Source organism: Ovis aries, chromosome 7 (genome assembly GCF_016772045.2).
Source record: "Ovis aries strain OAR_USU_Benz2616 breed Rambouillet chromosome 7, ARS-UI_Ramb_v3.0, whole genome shotgun sequence".
Classification (NCBI taxonomy): Eukaryota; Metazoa; Chordata; class Mammalia; order Artiodactyla; family Bovidae; genus Ovis; species Ovis aries.
In genome coordinates, this window is record NC_056060.1 from 17,762,023 (window position 1) to 17,780,647 (window position 18,625).

Here is an 18,625-nt window from a genome sequence, read left to right on the forward strand (position 1 = left end):
GTGAAAAAGTTGGCTTAAAGGTCAACATTCAGAAAAGTAAGATCATGGCATCTGGTCCCATCACTTCATGGCAAAAAGATGGGGAACAATGGAAATAGTGACAGACTTTATTTTCTTGGGCTCAAAAATCACTGCAGATGGTGACTGCAGCCATGAAATTAAAAGACACTGGCTCCTTGGAAGAAAAGCTATGACCAACCTAGATAGCATATTAAAAAGCAGAGACATTACTTTGTCAACAAAGGTCCATCTAGTCAAATCTATGGTTTTTCCAGTAGTTATGTATGAATGTGAGAGTTGGACTATAAAGAACGCTGAGTGCCTAAGAATTGATGCTTTTGAACTGTGGTGTTGGAGAAGACTCTTGAGAGTCCCTTGGACTGCAAGGAGATCGAACCAGTCCATCCTAAAGGAAATCAGTCCTGAATAAGGACTGATGCTGAAGCTGAAACTCCAGTACTTTGGCCACGTGATGTGAAGAACTGACTTATTGGAAAATACCCTGATGCTGGGAAAGATCGAAGGCAGGAGAAGGGGATGACAGAGGATGAGATGGTTGTATGGCATCACTGACTTGATGGACATGAGTTTGAGCAAGCTCCGTGAGTTGGTGATGGACAAGGATGCCTGGCGTGCTGCAGTCCGTGGGGTTGCAGAGAGTTGGACACAACCGAGTGACTGAACTGAGATTTTGATGTCTATTGAGAACCAATACCCTGCTGATATTTAGTGATACTGATTATTGTTCAGATGATATTTTCAGTGTGTTTTTAATATTATATCTTATGTGAACTTCCCCAGTTCTTTTTAAAAGAATCTGTTGTGTAGTTCAGTTCAGTTCAGTCGCTCAGTCATGTCTGACTCTTTGCGACCCCGTGAATCGCAGCACGCCAGGCCTCCCTGTCCGTCACCAACTCCCAGAGTTCACTCAGACTCATGTCCATTGAGTCAGTGATGCCATCCAGCCATCTCATCCTCTGTCGTCCCCTTCTCCTCCTGCCCCCAATCCCTCCCAGCATCAGAGTCTTTTCCAATGAGTCAACTCTTCACATGAGATGGCCAAAGTACTGGTACATCTACTCAATTCCGGACTAATTCCCTTGAGATTTATTCAACAGTTTTCTTTCCATTCTGTTCTACTGTATAGCTTTTACAGTGTTACCAGGAAAGACTGTTTAGCAAAATCCAAAACTGATTTTTTATATTATGAAGTTTAGATGTAGCATTATATCTAAGCTTGGTTTATCTCCTCCCTGTTCCTTCCCAACCCCCACAGCATGGACTTTGAATTTTTATTCTCACTGTCTGATGATAATTAACATAAAATACTTTTTTTCCAAGATTACGCACCAGTGTTCTAGGTTCTTGTCTATTCTTTGTGGTTTCTTGAAAGTTCCCATCAGTGTAGTTTATCAACCACAGTTGGCTCAAGTGTTAAGCTAAGCATTATGGTAGCATGAGGGAATTTAGAGGAATTACAGGATCATAGAGTATTAGAATTTGGAGTAAACTCAGAGATCAGTGATCAGCTCCCTTATTTATAGATGAAGAAATGAAGATATAAAGTGACTTTTGCAAGGTTATATATGCCTCTGGAGTATGCCACCAGAGCATTCACTTCAATAAAGTGAGGCATAAAAGAAACTTTACATTTTTTGAGGCATTTCCTCATAGGTGCCCCTGATTGTCTCTCCCAGAGACTTCTTCACTAGTTTCTGATCCTTGGAGTTTCTGATTTGTTTACCTAGCTTCCATTTATTCTTTAGTATCATGGCTTTTAGGTCCTTCTTTTAGTCCTTGAGTAAGTAGACTTTGTTTGTTTTTGTTTTCTTGCAGTTTTATTAAGATATAATTGACATACAGCACTGCATAAGTTTAAAGTATATAGCATGATGGTTTTTGAAAAGAACTTTTATATTTCCTATTGGAGCATAATCAGTTAACAGTGTTTGATAGTTTCAGGTGAACAAAGGGACTCAATCATACATATACATGTATTCATTCTCCCCAAAATGATTTGACTTATATATATCATGAAGTGATTATCACAACAAGTTTAGGGCATATTCATCATTTCATATATAGATACAAAATGAAAGAGATAGAAAACTTGTTTCCTTGTGATGAGAACTCAGGATTTACTTTGTTAATAACTTTCACTTATAACATACAGTAGTGTTAATTATATTTATCCTATTGCCAATATCTGATGGATCATTGAAAAAGCAAGAGAGTTCCAGAAAAACACCTGTTTCTGCTTTATTGACTATGCCAAAGCCTTTGACTATGTGGATCACAATAAACTGTGGAAAATTCTTCAAGAGGTGGGAATACCAGACCACCTGACCTCCCTCTTGAGAAACCTGTATGCAGGTCAGGAAGCAACAGTTAGAACTGGACATGGAACAACAGACTGGCCCAAATAGGAAAAGGAGTAGGTCAAGGCTGTATATTGTCACCCTGCTTATTTAACTTATATGCAGAGTACATCATGAGAAATGCTGGGCTGGAAGAAGCACAAGCTGGAGTCAAGATTGCTGGGAGAAATATCAATAACCTCAGATATGCAGATGACACCACCCTTATGGCAGAAAGTGAAGAAGAACTAAAGAGCCTCTTGATGAAAGTGAAAGAGGAGAGTGAAAAAGTTGGTTTAAAGCTCAACATTCAGAAGACTAAGATCATGGCATCTGGCCCCATCACTTCATGGCAGATAGATGGGGAAACAGTGGAAACAGTGGCTGACTTTAGTTTCGGGGGCTCCAAAATCACTGCAGATGGTGATTGCAGCCATGAAATTAAAAGATGCTTACTCCTTGGAAGGAAAGTTATGACCAACACAGACAGCATATTAAAAAGCAGAGACATTACTTTGTGAACAAAGGTCCATCTAGTCAAGGCTATGGTTTTTCTAGTAGTCATGTATGGATGTGAGAGTTAGACTATAAAGAAAGCTGAGCATTGAAGAATTGATGCTTTTGAACTATGGTGTTAGAGAAGACTCTTGGGAGTCCCTTGGACTGCAAGGAGACCAATCCATCCTAAAGGAGATCAGTCCTGGGTGTCCATTGGAAGGACTGATGTTGAAGCTGAAACTCCAATACTTTGGCTACTTGATGCGAAGAGCTGACTCATATGAAAAGACCCCAATGCTGGGAAAGATTGAGGGCAGGAGGAGAAGGGGATGACAGAGGATGAGATGGTTGGATGGCATCACCGCCTCAATGGACATGGGTTTGGATGAACTCCGGGAGTTGGTGATGGACAGGGAGGCCTGGCGTGCTGCAGTTTATGGGGTTGCAGAGTCGGACATGCATGACTGAGCAACTGAACTGAACTGATTATACATTGTATCCCTAGTATACTTATTTATCTCATAACTGAAAGTTTGTATCTTTTGATTGCCTTCATCCAGTTCCCCCTCCTCTCACCTATTCCCTGCCTCTGATAACCACAAATCTGCTTTCTTTTCCTGATTTTTTTTGTTTATGAATATAATCAACCTCCAAATATCTGTTGGCTCCTGTTACACAACATAGTGATTTGATATTTCTATACATTTCAAAGCGATCACCACAGTAAGTCTAGTTACCGTCTCTCACCAAAGATATTACATAATTATTGACTATATTCCTCACACTATACATTTCATACCCATGACTCATTTATTTTGCAAATGGTAATTTGTGTCTCTTGATCTCCCTCACCTGTTTCTTTCTCACTACCCCCTCTGGCAACCACCTGTTTGTTCTCTATAACCATTTCTGTTTTCTTGTGTTTTTTGGTTTCCACATATTAGTGAAATCATATGGCATTTTGCCTTTCTCTGTCTGATGTATTTCAGTTAGCATTATACCTGCCAGGTCCATCCATGTTGTTGCAAAAGGCAAGATTTCCATTTTTTTTATGGCTGAGTAATATTCCATGTGTATATACACTACATCTTCTTTATGGATTCAGCTACTGATGGGCACTTGGGTTGCTTCCATATTGTGGCTATTGTACATAATGCTGCAATGAACGTAGGGGTGCACATATCTTTTTAAGTGTGCTTTTCTCTTCAGATATATACCCAGAAATGAAATTTTTGTTTCATATAGTAGTTCCATGTTAGATTTTTTTACAATTCTTTCTTTCTCTATGGCTGAGCTGTGTCTTCATTACTGGGCACAGACTTTCTCTAGTTGCAGCGAGTGGGGGCCACTGTTTGTGGTGCAAGGGCTTCTCCTTGTGGTGGTTTCTCTGGATGTGGAGCACAGGCTCTGGGCATGTGGGTCTCAGTAGTTGCAGCACATGGGCTTTAAAGTGTGGGGTCAGTGGTTGTGGTGCACAGGCTTGGTTGTCCCATGGTATGTGGTGTCTTCCTGCACTAGGGATCAAACTGTGTCCCTTGCATTGGCAGGCAGATTCTTAACCACTGAACCAACAGGAAAGTCCCCTATTTCAAATTTTTGGAGGAATTTCCATGACATTTTCTATAGTGGCTGCACCAATTTATATTCCCATCAACAGTGCATGAAGGTTTTCTTTTCTCCGCATTCCTGTCTCTTCTTTTCCGTTTATCTGGCTTCTTGGAAATATATATATATATATATATTTTAATATTTTGTTCTTTGAAGATACAAGTCTGTCTTTCTATTCCTCCATCTGTTTTTTGTTTACTTTTGCTCACACTTCATTTTTCACATAAAGTAGCTATTAAATAGTTCTAAAACTTTTAGTGTTCTGGAGTAAAAAAAAAATGTGTCAGACGATTACTGTCCACATTCTCCCAAATTGCATATTTTTGAAGTATCAGTACAAGCAATTCTGACCCCTAACATATTCCTCCAGTCAGCTGACTTTGTCACAGCAAGGAGCCTGTGAGCCTTGAAGATGCAAATCTATATTGAGGCCATACTTTAGTGGTTATTAGGCAAACTGGGTGAGGATTGCTGAAGAGAGAAACACATCTACCACCCTGTCTCCTTGTGTTTGTTTTGGGTGACTCGTTGCCCCCTGCTGGTTAAATCAATAACATTTACTCCCTCGCACATCTCAAAGCACTGCAGTCTTTGAGTCCAAGGCAATGGAACCACATATGACAATCTAGTGCAACCATATGCCTTTAAATTCAAGCAGATCCAAAAAAGATTTCCATTCCAAAGATAGAAAGATCCTGCTCAGCTTCCATATGTGAAGTTTACGTTGCTACCAAAGAACTCCCAACCCCTCTATGCCACTTTGCTGTTGAAGTTCGTCCCGTCTAACTCTTCCACTTTCTATATCCTCTGTTTACCTTTGTGAGATCTTCTGGTACCCTAATATTCAATAGGCTCATGACCGGAACTTCGCTGGGTTTTCTTGTGATCACCCAGTTCTATAGATAACAGAATTTTCCACTAGACCCTGGAATTCCATATTCCTTTCCTTTTGATTTCTTGAAGTATCTCACTTAAGGATTTGTCTTTGACGCCTGAGAAGCCAGGCCTCATATAGATCCTGTAGTGGGGTCCTTATTCTAACATCAGCACATAATGTGGCCTGCAGAGACAAGCTGTGGTATGTCCCTAGAGGTCTGTAGTTGCTGAGTGATGAGTGAGCCTTATCTTTTTCTAGTTCACTTCCTTTTGATGGGAGAATTTCTTTTTAAGTAAAAGCTTTCAGGTCACATTGGTATCTTACTAGTTTTCTACAAGTCAGTATATAACTTACAGAGTTTGGACTCTAGTCAGTTGTAAATAGATGATCCTTAGGTAGGTTTGTTGGCAGTGCTCTGATACAACACTGAAAGGACAGTCATTCACCCCTTTGCCTGTTTCCAAGCATTGGTTATCAGCACTGAATACACCATTCTATACTCACATGTAAGTTTTAGAACTTGGTTTTTGTGTGATCTGTTTTTTACTCGAATATATTTTATTATTTTGCCTTGCCTGGTGGCTCAGACAGTAAATAATCCGTGTTAGCGAGGAGAGGGGTGTGAGAAAGCAGACTGAGAGGGGGGTTTTGGTCCTAATGGAGTCGTGTGGGCAGGGGGTGGTGTGGGGAGATAAGCGTGAGAGGAAGAATAGTCACACTACAGTAGGACATAATAGGTGTATGATAAATATTTTTATAAATTAAAATGGGTTGGTAATACAGTTCTGGATTTGGCTATGATGTGAGTGATGGAAAGGAAGAGAGCTTTTCGATAGGGTCACCTGGAAAGGCTGCTCTGAGAAGATGTTTGAGCCAAGACTTGAATAATGGCAAGAAATAAACCATGTAAAGTTCTGGTGAAAGAACATTAAGGAAGAAGAAACAGCAAGGGTAAACACCCCAAGGCAGAAATGAATTTGTCGAGTTAGAGACAGCAAGAAAGCCCCTGTGGCTGGAGCAGAGTTGAGTGGGTAAGCCTGAGAAGGAGATAAGCCATGGAAGGAGATAAGCTAAAGGAAGAGTCAGCCAGGCAGTTTAGGGCCTTGAGGATAGTTTAGTTCAGTTCAGTTCAGTCATTCAGTCATGTCCGACTCTGCGACCCCATGAACTGTAGCACGCCAGGCCTTCCTGTCCATCTCCAACGCCCCGAGTTCACTCCGATTCACGTCCATCGACTCAGTGATGCCATCCAGCCATCTCATCCTCTGTCGTCCCCTTTTTCTCCTGCCCTCAATCCCTCCCAGCAGCAAAGTCTTTTCCAATGAGTCAGCTCTTCGCATGAGGTGGCCGAAGTACTGGAGTTGCAGCTTTAGCATCATTCCTTCCAAAGAAATCCCAGGACTGATCTCCTTTGGGATAGACTGGTTGGATCTCCTTGCAGTCCAAGGGACTCTCAAGAGTCGTCTCCAACACCACAGTTCAAAAGCATCAATTCTTCAGCGCTCAGCCTTCTTCACTGTCCAACTCTCACATCCATACAAGACTTCTGGAAAAACCATAGCCTTGAATAGATGGACCTTAGTCAGCAAAGTAATGTCTGCTTTAGAATATGCTGTCTAGGTTGCTCATAACTTTTCTTCCAAGGAGTAAGCGTCTTTTAATTTCATGGCTGCAATCACCATCTGTAGTGATTTTGGAGCCCCCCAAAATAAAGTCAGCCACTGTTTCCACTCTTTCCCATCTATTTCCCATGAAGTGATGGGACTGTAGGCCATGATCTTCATTTTCTGAATGTTGAGCTTTAAACCAACTTCTTCACTCTCCTCTTTCACTTTAATCAAGAGGCTTTTTAGTTCCTCTTCCCTTTCTGCCATAAGGGTGGTGTCATCTGCATATCTGAGGTTATTGATATTTCTCCCAGCTTCTTGATTCCAGCTTGTGCTTAATCTAGCCCAGAGTTTCTCATGATGTACTCTGCATATAAGGTAAATAAGCAGGGTGACAATATACAGCCTTGATGTACTCCTTTTCCTATTTGGGCCAGTCTGTTGTTCCATGTCCAGTTCTAACTGTTGCTTCCTGACCTGCATACAGATTTCTCAAGAGGCAGGTCAGGTGGTCTGTATTCCCATCTCTTTCAGAATTTTCCACAGTTTATTGTGATCCACACAGTCAAAGGCTTTGGCATAGTCAGAGCAGAAATAGATGTTTTCTGGAACTCTCTTGCTTTTCCATGATCCAGCGGATGTTGGCAATTTGATCTCTGCTTCCTCTGCCTTTTCTAAAACCAGCTTGAACATCAGGAAGTTCACGGTTCACGTATTGCTGAAGCCTGGCTTGGAGAATTTTGAGCACTACTTTACTAGTATGTGAGATGAGTGCAATTGTGCGGTAGTTTGAGCATTCTTTGGCATTGCCTTTCTTTGGAACTGGAATGAAAACTGACCTTTTCCAGTCCTGTGGCCACTGCTGAGTTTTCCAAATTTGCTGGCATATTGAGTGCAGCACTTTCACAGCATCATCTTTCAGGATTTGAAATAGCTTAACTGGAATGCCATCCACTAGCTTTGTTCGTAGTGATGCTTTCTAAGGCCCACTTGACTTCACATTCCAGGATGTCTGGCTCTAGATGAGTGATCACACCATCGTGGTTATCCGGGTCATGAAGATCTTTTTTGTACAGTTCTTCTGTGTATTCTTGCCACCTCTTATTAATATCTTCTGCTTCTGTTAGGTCCATAGCATTTCTGTCCTTTATCAAGCCCATCTTTGCATGAAATGTTCCCTTGGTATCTCTAATTTTCTTGAAGAGATCTCTAGTCTTTCTCATTCTGTTCTTTTCCTCTATTTCTTTGCATTGATCGCTGAAGAAGGCTTTCTTATCTCTTCTTGCTATTCTTTGGAACTCTGCATTCAGATGCTTATATCTTTCCTTTTCTCCTTTGCTTTTCACTTCTCTTCTTTTCACAGCTATTTGTAAGGCCTCCTCAGACAGCCATTTTGCTTTTTTGCATTTCTTTTCCATGGTGATGGTCTTGATCCCTGTCTCCTGTACAATGTCACGAACCTCATTCCATAGTTCATCAGGCACTCTATCTATCAGATCTAGTCCCTTAAATCTATTTCTCACTTCCACTGTATAATCATAAGGGATTTGATTTAGGTCATACCTGAATGGTCTAGTGGTTTTCCCTACTTTCTTCAATTTCAGTCTGAATTTGGCAATAAGGAGTTCATGATCTGAGCCACAGTCAGCTCCTGGTCGTGTTTTTGTTGACTGTATAGAGCTTCTCCATCGTTGGCTGCAAAGAATATAATCAATCTGATTTCATTGTTGACCATCTGGTGATGTCCCTGTGCAGAGTCTTCTCTTGTGTTGTTGGAAGAGCGTGTTTGCTATGACCAGTGCATTTTCTTGGCAAAACTCTATTAGTTTTGCCCTGCTTCATTCCGCATTCCAAGGCCAGATTTGCCTGTTACTCCAGGACTGAGGTAAGGGATTTAAGTTGTATTCTAAGGTGAAGGAAGGAGAAGGCAATGGCAACCCACTCCAGTGCTCTTGCCTGGAAAATCCCATGGATGGAGGAGCCTGGTGGGCTGCAGTCCATGGGGTCACTGAGAGTCGGACACGACTGAGCGACTTCACTTTCACTTTTCACTTTCATGCATTGGAGAAGGAAATGGCAACCCATTGCAGTGTTTTTGCCTGGAGAATCCCAGGGATGGGGAGCCTGGTGGGCTGCCGTCTATGGGGTCACACAGAGTCGGACACGACTGAAGCGACTTAGCAGTAGTAGCAGCAAGGTGAAGGAAATTGCCTTGAATAAGTGCCTTGTGCTAAAGTTCCTAGAAGTAGAATTGTTCTTTCCTAAAGATAGCACTTTGAAGCTGTCTTTGGAACATTTCCCCTAGTGGGACTGCATGTTTAACATTACAATTAAATCAATGGAGATATGTTTTTTTAATATATGCAATTATATACCATCTCTCTCTCTCTGTATATATGTATTTCTGTGTCTATATCTATGTATCTATCTATCTGGAGAGAAAGAATAAATTAAAATAAGTCATGCCTTAGACTGTTTTTATTTGCAATAGATGTGATGCATCTGTATTTCCATTCTGCTTATTCTAATTTTCAGAATTAAGAAAATTTCAAATCTGGAGAATCTAAAGAGCTTAGATGTCTTGGACCTTCATGGAAATCAGGTATTGTTAAAGCCCTTTTATGACTTACTCTTTTGAAAAAGCTTTAGGAAATTTGGCATAGAAGTTTTAATAATTATGCTTGTGTTGAATTTTTCCAGAATTACTTTACTGATTCACTGAAATTAGCTTTGGTATTAAGGTATTAAGTCTATTTACATGAATTTCTCAACAGCAAATGACAAATAAGACATAAAACATTTAGAATTCTTGTAGTTATGCCTAGTTTGTTTCTTAGTCTTTTATTAGCTTAATAGCCAACCCCAAACCAAGAACTAGAATATTACTATTGATTTTCCTCTACCTAAGTGTTCCTTCTTTATTCCAAGTTACCGCTATTCTGGATTTCACATTTATCATTCCTTTGTGGGTGTTTTTAGTTGGTTTTATCACATATACATGTGTCTAAATAATATATTGTTCAGTAGTATTGTCTTTTAACTTTAAAAAGGTGTCACACTGTAGATTGTCATCTAATGTTTGCTTTTTTGATACAGCATTATGTTACTGAGATTTACCTATTTTGATTATGTAATTGTAGTTTATGTTTATTGTTATATGTTCCATGGTTTGATTGTACAAAAACATTTTTCTCCATTTTATTATCGATAGACATTTGAGTTGATTCCTTTTTGTTTGCTCATCTTTTTGTTTTGTTTTCTACTCGGATAACACTTCTAAGAACATTCTTATATATGTTTCTCCCATACATTATATTACTCTAGGGTATATTCCTAGGAGTGGAACTGATGGGTCATAGGTTATTTAAATGTCTAACTTTAAAAAATAATGCCAAATTGTTTTCCAAAGTGATTGTACCAGTTTATACTCCCACCGGTAACACATAATAGATCCTGTTGCTTCATGTCTTTTTCAACATTGGGAATTGTCATACTTCTTAATTTTTGCCAGTTGATTGGTGTAAAGGGGTGACCCCTCATGGTCTGGATTTATATTTCCCTGATTACTATATAACCTGGGATCATTATCCTGTTTGACCAGTTTATCTACCCATATATTTGTCTGTCTTAATTTGTGTCTGGTTTGTTATATTCCCCTCCTTATTTTCTCTCTCAGAGCATCTTGGCTGTTTTTTTAACCCCTTGCTCTTACATTTAAATTTTAGTCTTTTCAATATGAATACTTATTTCTAAATAACTACATGAGCTACATACTCATGCAGAAGGTAAAACCTCTCCTGAGGTGGCAAATGTACATTGTGGGATGATCTGGGAGTCCCTGCCTGTTAAGAACAAGGTTTTCCACTTGCAGTTGGTCAGACATAAGCCTCAGTGTAATCTCTCTGGGTGCTCTAATAGCTGTTAATGCCAAGCGTTTTGTTGAAAACTGAATGTTATTAATAAAATCATGATAGAACTGGATAGGCTGCATCAGCTAGCGGCTGGGGTCAGCTAGCGGCTGGGGTCCCAGCTCCATCTGTATGTCTGCCCATATATGCACACAGAGGGAGGGTTTTTGATGGCCTAGGAACTGTCCAGCCCTGCAGGCTGGTTAGTGTCTTTCTAGTAGAGAGAAAGTTAGCCTTTTATTAATAGTTAGATGTTGGTAGAAGGGAAGAAGAATTAAAGTGTTTGTCAGTAAGAGAATATCATATACAAAAGCACTGAGGTTAAAAATAACATGGTAAGTATTTTTTTACTGCTAGAGAATTCAGCACATGTTGGGGGATGGTGAGAGATGAGGCAAGAGAGATAGATATAAGGCCAGATTGTGGAGTGCTTTATTTGCAGTACTAAGAAATTGCTATTTTGTCTTTATTTAGCCCACTATTTTAAATATTGTCCATAAGTATAAGTGAAACATTTTATGGTAGCAATATTTTTCCTAAGTTTATTTTAAAATGTATAAGCATTTATGTGTTTTCATATGATAATATACTTTTAAGAATTCATGGGCATTACCCAAGATCTCTATAAGAGCAACTGGTAAATGAATAACATATCACTTGATCTATATATCTTGTATAGGGATTATTTACCAACACTATGTTGATTAAAAATGCTCTATTCCTTGTTAACTGACCTATATTATGAGTTCTATAATTCCAGCATGTTTGTGATAGTCTGTGTATTAAAATTAAATATTTATACCACACAAATTATTTCTCAAGATTCTGTGAATGCAAGAAAGAAATTTTAAGTGAAAATCTTAGTCTTATTTCAAATATTTAACTCCAATAAGCAAAAATTTGGAGTATTTCAAGGCAAAGATAGTCTTGGTGACTAAAAAGTCAGGGGATGTTTCAACTCAAGTTGAAACAATGTGCAACTCTAAAAAAATAGCATCAGATAGTTTAAAAACTAAAAGACTATTAAGTGAATATTTTTTATAGTTTGAATTTACTTCCATTGGAAATAATAATGATACATGATGTGCATTGTAAAATGAAATGTAACTGGTCTTTTGATGTGCAAACATTGGGAGGAATAGTGATAGTGTTCAAGAAACAGATTGGGGAATGGAAAGAGAGGGGAGGCGAAACTGGAGGTAGAGAACAATTGAGAGAAAAATTCAATAATTCTTGTGAGAAGTGACTTAAAGCAATAACAATAGGGGTGTAACAAAGGGACAGATTGGATAAATAGTTAAGTAAAAACATTAAGATTTAGCAATTGATTGTATGTGAGTAGTAGAGAATACAGAGGAATATGGGAGACTGATTGTTAATTTACAACCTAGATTTTTTTTTTTGTCTAGCAGAAAATGTTCTCCTGTTGAACGCTTGCTTTAACATGGACACAAACATACTTCAAGAAGAATCTGTTCTTTCAGTGACATCTTTTCCTTCAGGGAGAGCTTGCCCTTTCTGTTGATTGCTCGCCTGAAAGCAGACATCTTTCTTTTCAGTGTTGTTTAATAAGAAGGTCGTCTTTATCCAGATAGAGCAATCTGGGTCACTCTTATACACATACAAAAGACTGGAGGATCACCTTTCCTAGATGTATTAAGAAGCTTTCCTGTCTACCTTAAGACCCTCTCTGATCAGTGTGACCTAAGGTTAGGCTTTTGAACATTCCTATCTTCTCTTCTTCTTGCTGTGAAATTTATTAACTGATCAAGAACTCTGCTCTCACTATATACCACCTTTTGCTTGAAGATTCTGTCATTTGCTCTGTTCCTGTGACTTTGTCCATGGCTGCAACAGAGTAACAAATTTTATTCTATCGGAGATGTTCAACCCAATTCTGCCCTGTCAGTTTGCAAAGCAAGAAATTAAACAACATCCCCAGTGATTTTTTTTAAATTACAGATTTATACCTAATATGAATTAACAACATTTCTTTTCGGAGTCACCAAACTAAAAAGGGACTCTAAAATGTAGGCATCCTAATTGTAAGTCCCACCAGGACCAAATGAAATTGGAGAAAGGTAGTTTTCTAAAAGAAGTGCTCCAAGATTATTAGCAGAAGGGGGAAGACATCAAACACAGGTCATGTGCCCCTTCATTCTGTGTATTTATCTTTCTTGAGTTCAGAGAAGTTATTTATATATATATATAATATATACATGTATATATTTAGATATTGCTTTTTCATATACCTATCTCTATTTTTTTTAGTATTTTAGTAGAATTTCTCAAGCTTATGTTGATATTACTGATTTCCTATAATGTCCGTTTTACTTTTTGCTGATTTTATGCATTTTAAATTCTATCACCTATTTAGTTTTTAAATGTCATTTTCTGTGTCTTTACAGTTCTGTCATCTGCAAATACTCATAACCTTGTTTTTTTCTTTTACAGATTTCAATTGTTTTCATTTTATTATTAGTTAAACAAAAAATCTCAGTGCAAATTTTAAAGCATGGTCATAGTTTATCTTTTATATTGTTAAATTTGCAATAAATATGCTTACATTTCTCCTCTTGAATCTAGACAAAATCTAGATGGTATTTCTTGAATGTAAGAGAAGGGCTAAATAATATCATAGAAAATGTATTTTAAGTCTTTAAAAAGGCTATTTTAGCCAATATCTGCTTTGAAATGTTAAATAGAGATTTTCAAATAATATTGTGATGGCAATACAGATGAGAAAATTAATCTCCAGTGACTGTGAAATTTATATGTTTTAATGTCTGGGAAAAAAATGTTATGAATAACTCGATATTACTTGAGTCTGTTAGATTAAAAGGTTGATGAAGCCCTCCCAAGGAGCCCTACTTCTGGGTCATGTAGAAACTCACCCTGTTTTGTGCTATTCTTGCTATATTACAATAGTGGGGCTTAAAGTCGTGCTACACTCTCATTGCTTCATGGGCCTTGCCCTTTAACTTACCCTTACTTGTGCAACTCAGATTCCTCTGCTGCAGTTCAGTGCTTATGTACATGGGTATAGTCTATAGTTCAAGTCCTCTTGTTCTAAACAGCCAGTGTCCACCATATTGTACCCTGACTCAACATTATCTGTCTTCTCTCTTAAGCAGTTTCAGTAATAAAGAATATCTATCCTCACCCTCTCCTGGGGTTCCCAGTTCCTTTTCCATTCAGACTCTTGACTGCTTTCAGGATCCTGCAGTATAAATGGAGTATGAACAGGGAGAATTGGCATCATTTCTCTTCTCTGTCTTTTCTCTCAGAGGGTAGTCTTGTTTGGTCAAAACGTTGTGAGCTCATGCCTTACCTTAGGCTTCCAGTGTCTATTTTGCAGCTAGTACATGTATTTCTCTTTACTTTCCTGGGAACCTGGCTCAGTGTTGGGCAGTTCAGTTCAGTTCAGTTCAGTCGCTCAGTTGTGTCCAACTCTTTGTGACCCCATGAACTGCAGCACTCCAGGCCTCCTTGTCCATCACCAACTCGTGGAGTTTATTCAGACTCATGTCCTTTGAGTCAGTGATGCCATCCAACCATCTCATCCTCTGTCATCCCCTTCTCTTCCCGCCTTCAATCTTTCCCAGCATCAGGGTCTTTTCCAATGAGTCAGTTCTTTGCATCACGTGGCCAAAGTATTGGAGTTTCAGCTTCAGCATCAGTCCTTTCAATGAACACTCCAGACTAATTTCCTTTAGGATGGACTGGTTGGATCTCCATGCAGTCCAAGGGACTCTCAAGAGTCTTCTCCAACACCACAGTTCAAAAGCATCAGTCGTCGGCACTCAGCTTTCTTTATAGTCCAACTCTCACATCCATACATGACTACTGGAAAAACCATAGCTTTGACTAGACAGACCTTTGTTGGCAAAGTAATGTCTCTGCTTTTTAATATACTGTCTAGGTTGGTCATAACTTTTCTTCCAAGGAGTAAGCATCTTTTAATTTCTTGGCTGCAGTCACCATCTGCAGTGATTTTGGAGCCCCCCAAAATAAAGTCTGACACTGTTTCCCCATCAATTTGCCATGAAGTGGTGGGGCTAGATGCCATGATCTTAGTTTTCTGAATGTTGAGCTTTAAGCCAACTTTTTCACTCTCCTCTTTCACTTTCATTAAGAGGCTCTTTAGTTCTTCTTTGCTTTCTGCCATAAGGATGGTGTCATCTGCATATCTGAGGTTATTGATATTTCTCCCAGCTTCTTGATTCCAGCTTGTGCTTCATCCAGCCCAGAGTTTCTCATGATGTACTCTGCATATAAGTTAAATAAGCAGGGTGACAATATACAGCCTTGATGTACTCCTTTTCCTATTTGGAACCAGTCTGTTGTTCCATGTCCAGTTCTAACTGTTGCTTGGAGATGCCCAAATGAGTGCTTATTGATTATTTGGTAAAATATACTTCAAATAATTACCATGGTCAGATTACAAGATGTGTTCCTTTAGTTAATTTTCACAAATTAAGTAACTTCATAATATCTATAACAGAGGAAACAAGAAATAGATTTTGAAATGTCTTTTATAAATATGTTTGTTACTGAATCCCATGACTGGATCTTTTATTTTTATAACATGCACCTCTGAGATTTATGCCTGCTAATCATCCCTGCCTCATTTTTTTTTAACAGATTACCAAAATTGAAAATGTCAATCATTTGTGTGATTTGAGAGTTTTAAATCTTGCCAGGAACTTTTTAAGTCACGTTGATAATCTTAATGGGCTGGATTCACTAACTGAGCTTAACCTGCGACACAATCAAATTACTTTTGTGGTGAGTATTAATATGGAATCATTATGTGATTTCTGGCCTTTCTTTTAAGGGAATGAAATAAATGTTATAGCATTGCTTTCTGTAAAGTAAGAGTCTAAGGTAATTTAGTTTTTTTCTGAATTTAACTTGTGGATATAATTATTAAGCTTTATAATATTATGGTTTGGCAAATAGTAGGTTATTTTCCATTCTAAAAGATAAATGTAAAATTAGGAGCAGGAGTGTTATCAGTAAATGAATCAACTAGGGATAAATGAATTTTGAATCCTTTCCTGTGTTATTATAGAAATAGAATTAATAAGAAAGATGGTTATTGGTGACTGAAAGTTGGCAGATTGTTGCACAGAGAGGAAGAAGACACAGTGAGGAGAGATTGAGGGCTTTGAAGACACATAAATATCATATTCTTTGCAGTTTTTCAAAGACAGCTTTGTATAGGAAAAAACACTGCTGCATAGGACATCAGAAGCCAGGCACTGGTCTGCTTCATCTCTCACTAACTGTGTAGTGGTGTAGTGTTAGTTGCTCAGTTTTGTCCGACTCTTTGCCACCCCACGTCCTGTAGACTGCCAGGCTCCTCTGTCCATGGGATTCTCCAGGCAAGAATACTGGAGTGAATTGCTAATCCCTTCTCTAGAGGATCTTCCTGACCCAGGAATCGAACCTGGTTCTCCTGCATTGCAGGCAGATTCTTTACCATCTGAGCTATAGGGAAGATAGCTGTGTGACCTTGGGTAAGTCACTCACCTGTGAGCTTCAGTTTACTTTTCTCTAAAATGAGGATATTGGGTTAGATCATCTCTACAGTCCTTTTTGGTTTGCTGACTCTGAAAAAAAGATATAAATATGATAGAAAGCTGGCATGTGAGCAGGATGAAAAGAGCTGGCATCATGAGGCTACTCTGAAACTCTGAGGATGAACTTCATTAGATTTATAGTTTTACTCATGTTTAGCAGCTAAATAACTGCTTAATGCTCAGGTATGTTGAAGTTGCATAGGTGAGGAGCTCTAGAAATAAGACTTTCAGTTATATGAAATGATACAGGCCAAGAAGACATCTAAGGCTTTATAAAAACACTATTTGTTTTTAAACAAGTTTCCTTTGTTTTTATGCAACAGAGAAACTGCATTAGGTTTTCTCTGGATATCACTTAAGCACTCTTAAAGGCACAATCTGATTCTTAACTTTTTCAAGAAGACATTGAGTTCCTTGGTTGGTTGGTTTAGTCACTAAGTTGTGTCCGACTTTTGCAACCCCATGGACTGTAGCCTGCCGGTCTCCTCTGTCCATGGGATTCTCCAGGCAAGAATACTAGAGTGGGTTGCCATTTCCTTCTCCAGGCAATCTTCCCAACCCAGGGATCAAACCCAGGTCTCCTGCCTTGCAGGCAGCTTCTTTACCAACTGAGCTATGAGGGAAGCCCATTAGTAAGTAAGTAAGCCCATCGAGTTCCTTAGTAAATAATTACATAAACTTAAGTGGTACACTTGCGAAAGTTGGATGACAGTTGATACCGTGTCTCTAGGCCTCACTGGACAGATTGGTTTCATTTTGAAGTTTCTCCAGAAAATCTGAGCCAAGTAATGCTTACATTTTCTAGGAGGCTGGGATAATTACAAAACCTTTTCTAAGACATAGATTTATTCCAGAACCTTTAAATTCTGCCAACCTTTCCCCAGATTGGATTTAAATATTGGAAATGGCTTGTTTATTTTAAGAGACATCCATATTGAGTTAATCTGTTACATTGCTGTCTGGAGGAACTGTTCAGGCTGAACTTAATCCGTCCTCAGGACATTGGGTGTGGTAAGAATCCAAAGACTTCAGTAGTGTGGGGTACAGAAATCTGTTGGCCTTAGCATATTTCTGTCTACAATTTGTCCTTCATTTGGAAAATGTGTAATACACATCCAGGAAATTGCTTAATGAATTTCCCACTGAGTACCTAATCATTACTGTTATAGATTAGGCAGCAGTAAGCATCTTATGGAAAAGGAAATTGTTTTAATTTCTAAAAGTGAAAAAGGTTTAAGTATTATGTATACGGTATAAGCATCATGTGTTAATTAATTAATTTACTGGATACAGTGAGTGTATGTGTAAGAATAAATAAACTTTTCCAACTCTATTTCTTTTCTGAAGCATCCTTTTCCTGAAGGCCCAAGAGACTTTAAATCTGAGGATTCCTCTTTTTTTCCCCTCTCTCTTTTTTTTAAACTACCTCTTCTTTTCTCCAGGGTCAGTTATCACATTATTTTTTTTTTTTGGCTTTGTTTTTTCTCATGGTTTTGATTTTCCGCAGTGACTGGTAATTCTTAAATGAAGGACCATGTTAAGGAATGGCTGACTCTCCTCTACAGCTGAATAGGTCTTTTTAACCATAAGTCTCTCCCTAGAATGATCACTAGATTTGTGTAAGTTGCTGATTCCCACACATTGGCAGACTTCCCCTTAGAGTGAGTGGATGACAGGCAGGCTCACTGTGTAACTATCAAAATAAGAAAAACTACTTTGTGAGGGCAGGGAGGAGGAATAAGAAGGACCTCAGTATCTTTTGTGCCAGCTGAAATTGCCATTCCTCTTCCCCTTCTGGTTCTGCTGTGATAGTTATTAAACATCTCCATAGATAAAACTGTTTGTGGGGTTCTCAAGGCAAAAATACTGAAGTTGTTTCCATTCCCTTCTCCAGTGGACCATATTCTGTCTTCTCCACTGGAGAAGGGAATGGCAAACCATTTCAGTATTCTTGCCTTGAGAACCCCATAAAAAGTATGAAAAGGCAAAACGATAGGATACTGAAAGGGAAACTCCCTGGGTTGGTAGATGCTCAATATGCTACTGGAGATCATGGAGAAATAACTCCAGAAAGAATGAAGGGATGGAGCCAAAGCAAAAACAATACCCAGCTGTGGATGCGACTGGTGATAGAAGCAAGGTCCGATGCTGTAAAGAGCAATATTGCATAGGAACCTGGAATGTC

At 38.8% G+C, this 18,625-nt stretch overlaps 1 protein-coding gene across 3 annotated transcripts in view; it reads left to right on the forward strand.

The window, feature by feature from the left end:
• Window positions 1-18,625, forward strand: part of LRRC49 (leucine rich repeat containing 49) — a 154,863-nt gene that overhangs the window by 14,563 nt on the left and 121,675 nt on the right. For all 3 annotated transcript variants that reach the window (XM_042252119.2, XM_012180868.5, XM_015096846.4), the window contains 2 exons: window positions 9,483-9,549; window positions 15,500-15,643. In XM_042252119.2, the coding sequence (XP_042108053.1) occupies window positions 9,483-9,549; window positions 15,500-15,643 (211 nt within the window). The remainder of the gene's footprint in view (window positions 1-9,482; window positions 9,550-15,499; window positions 15,644-18,625) is intronic.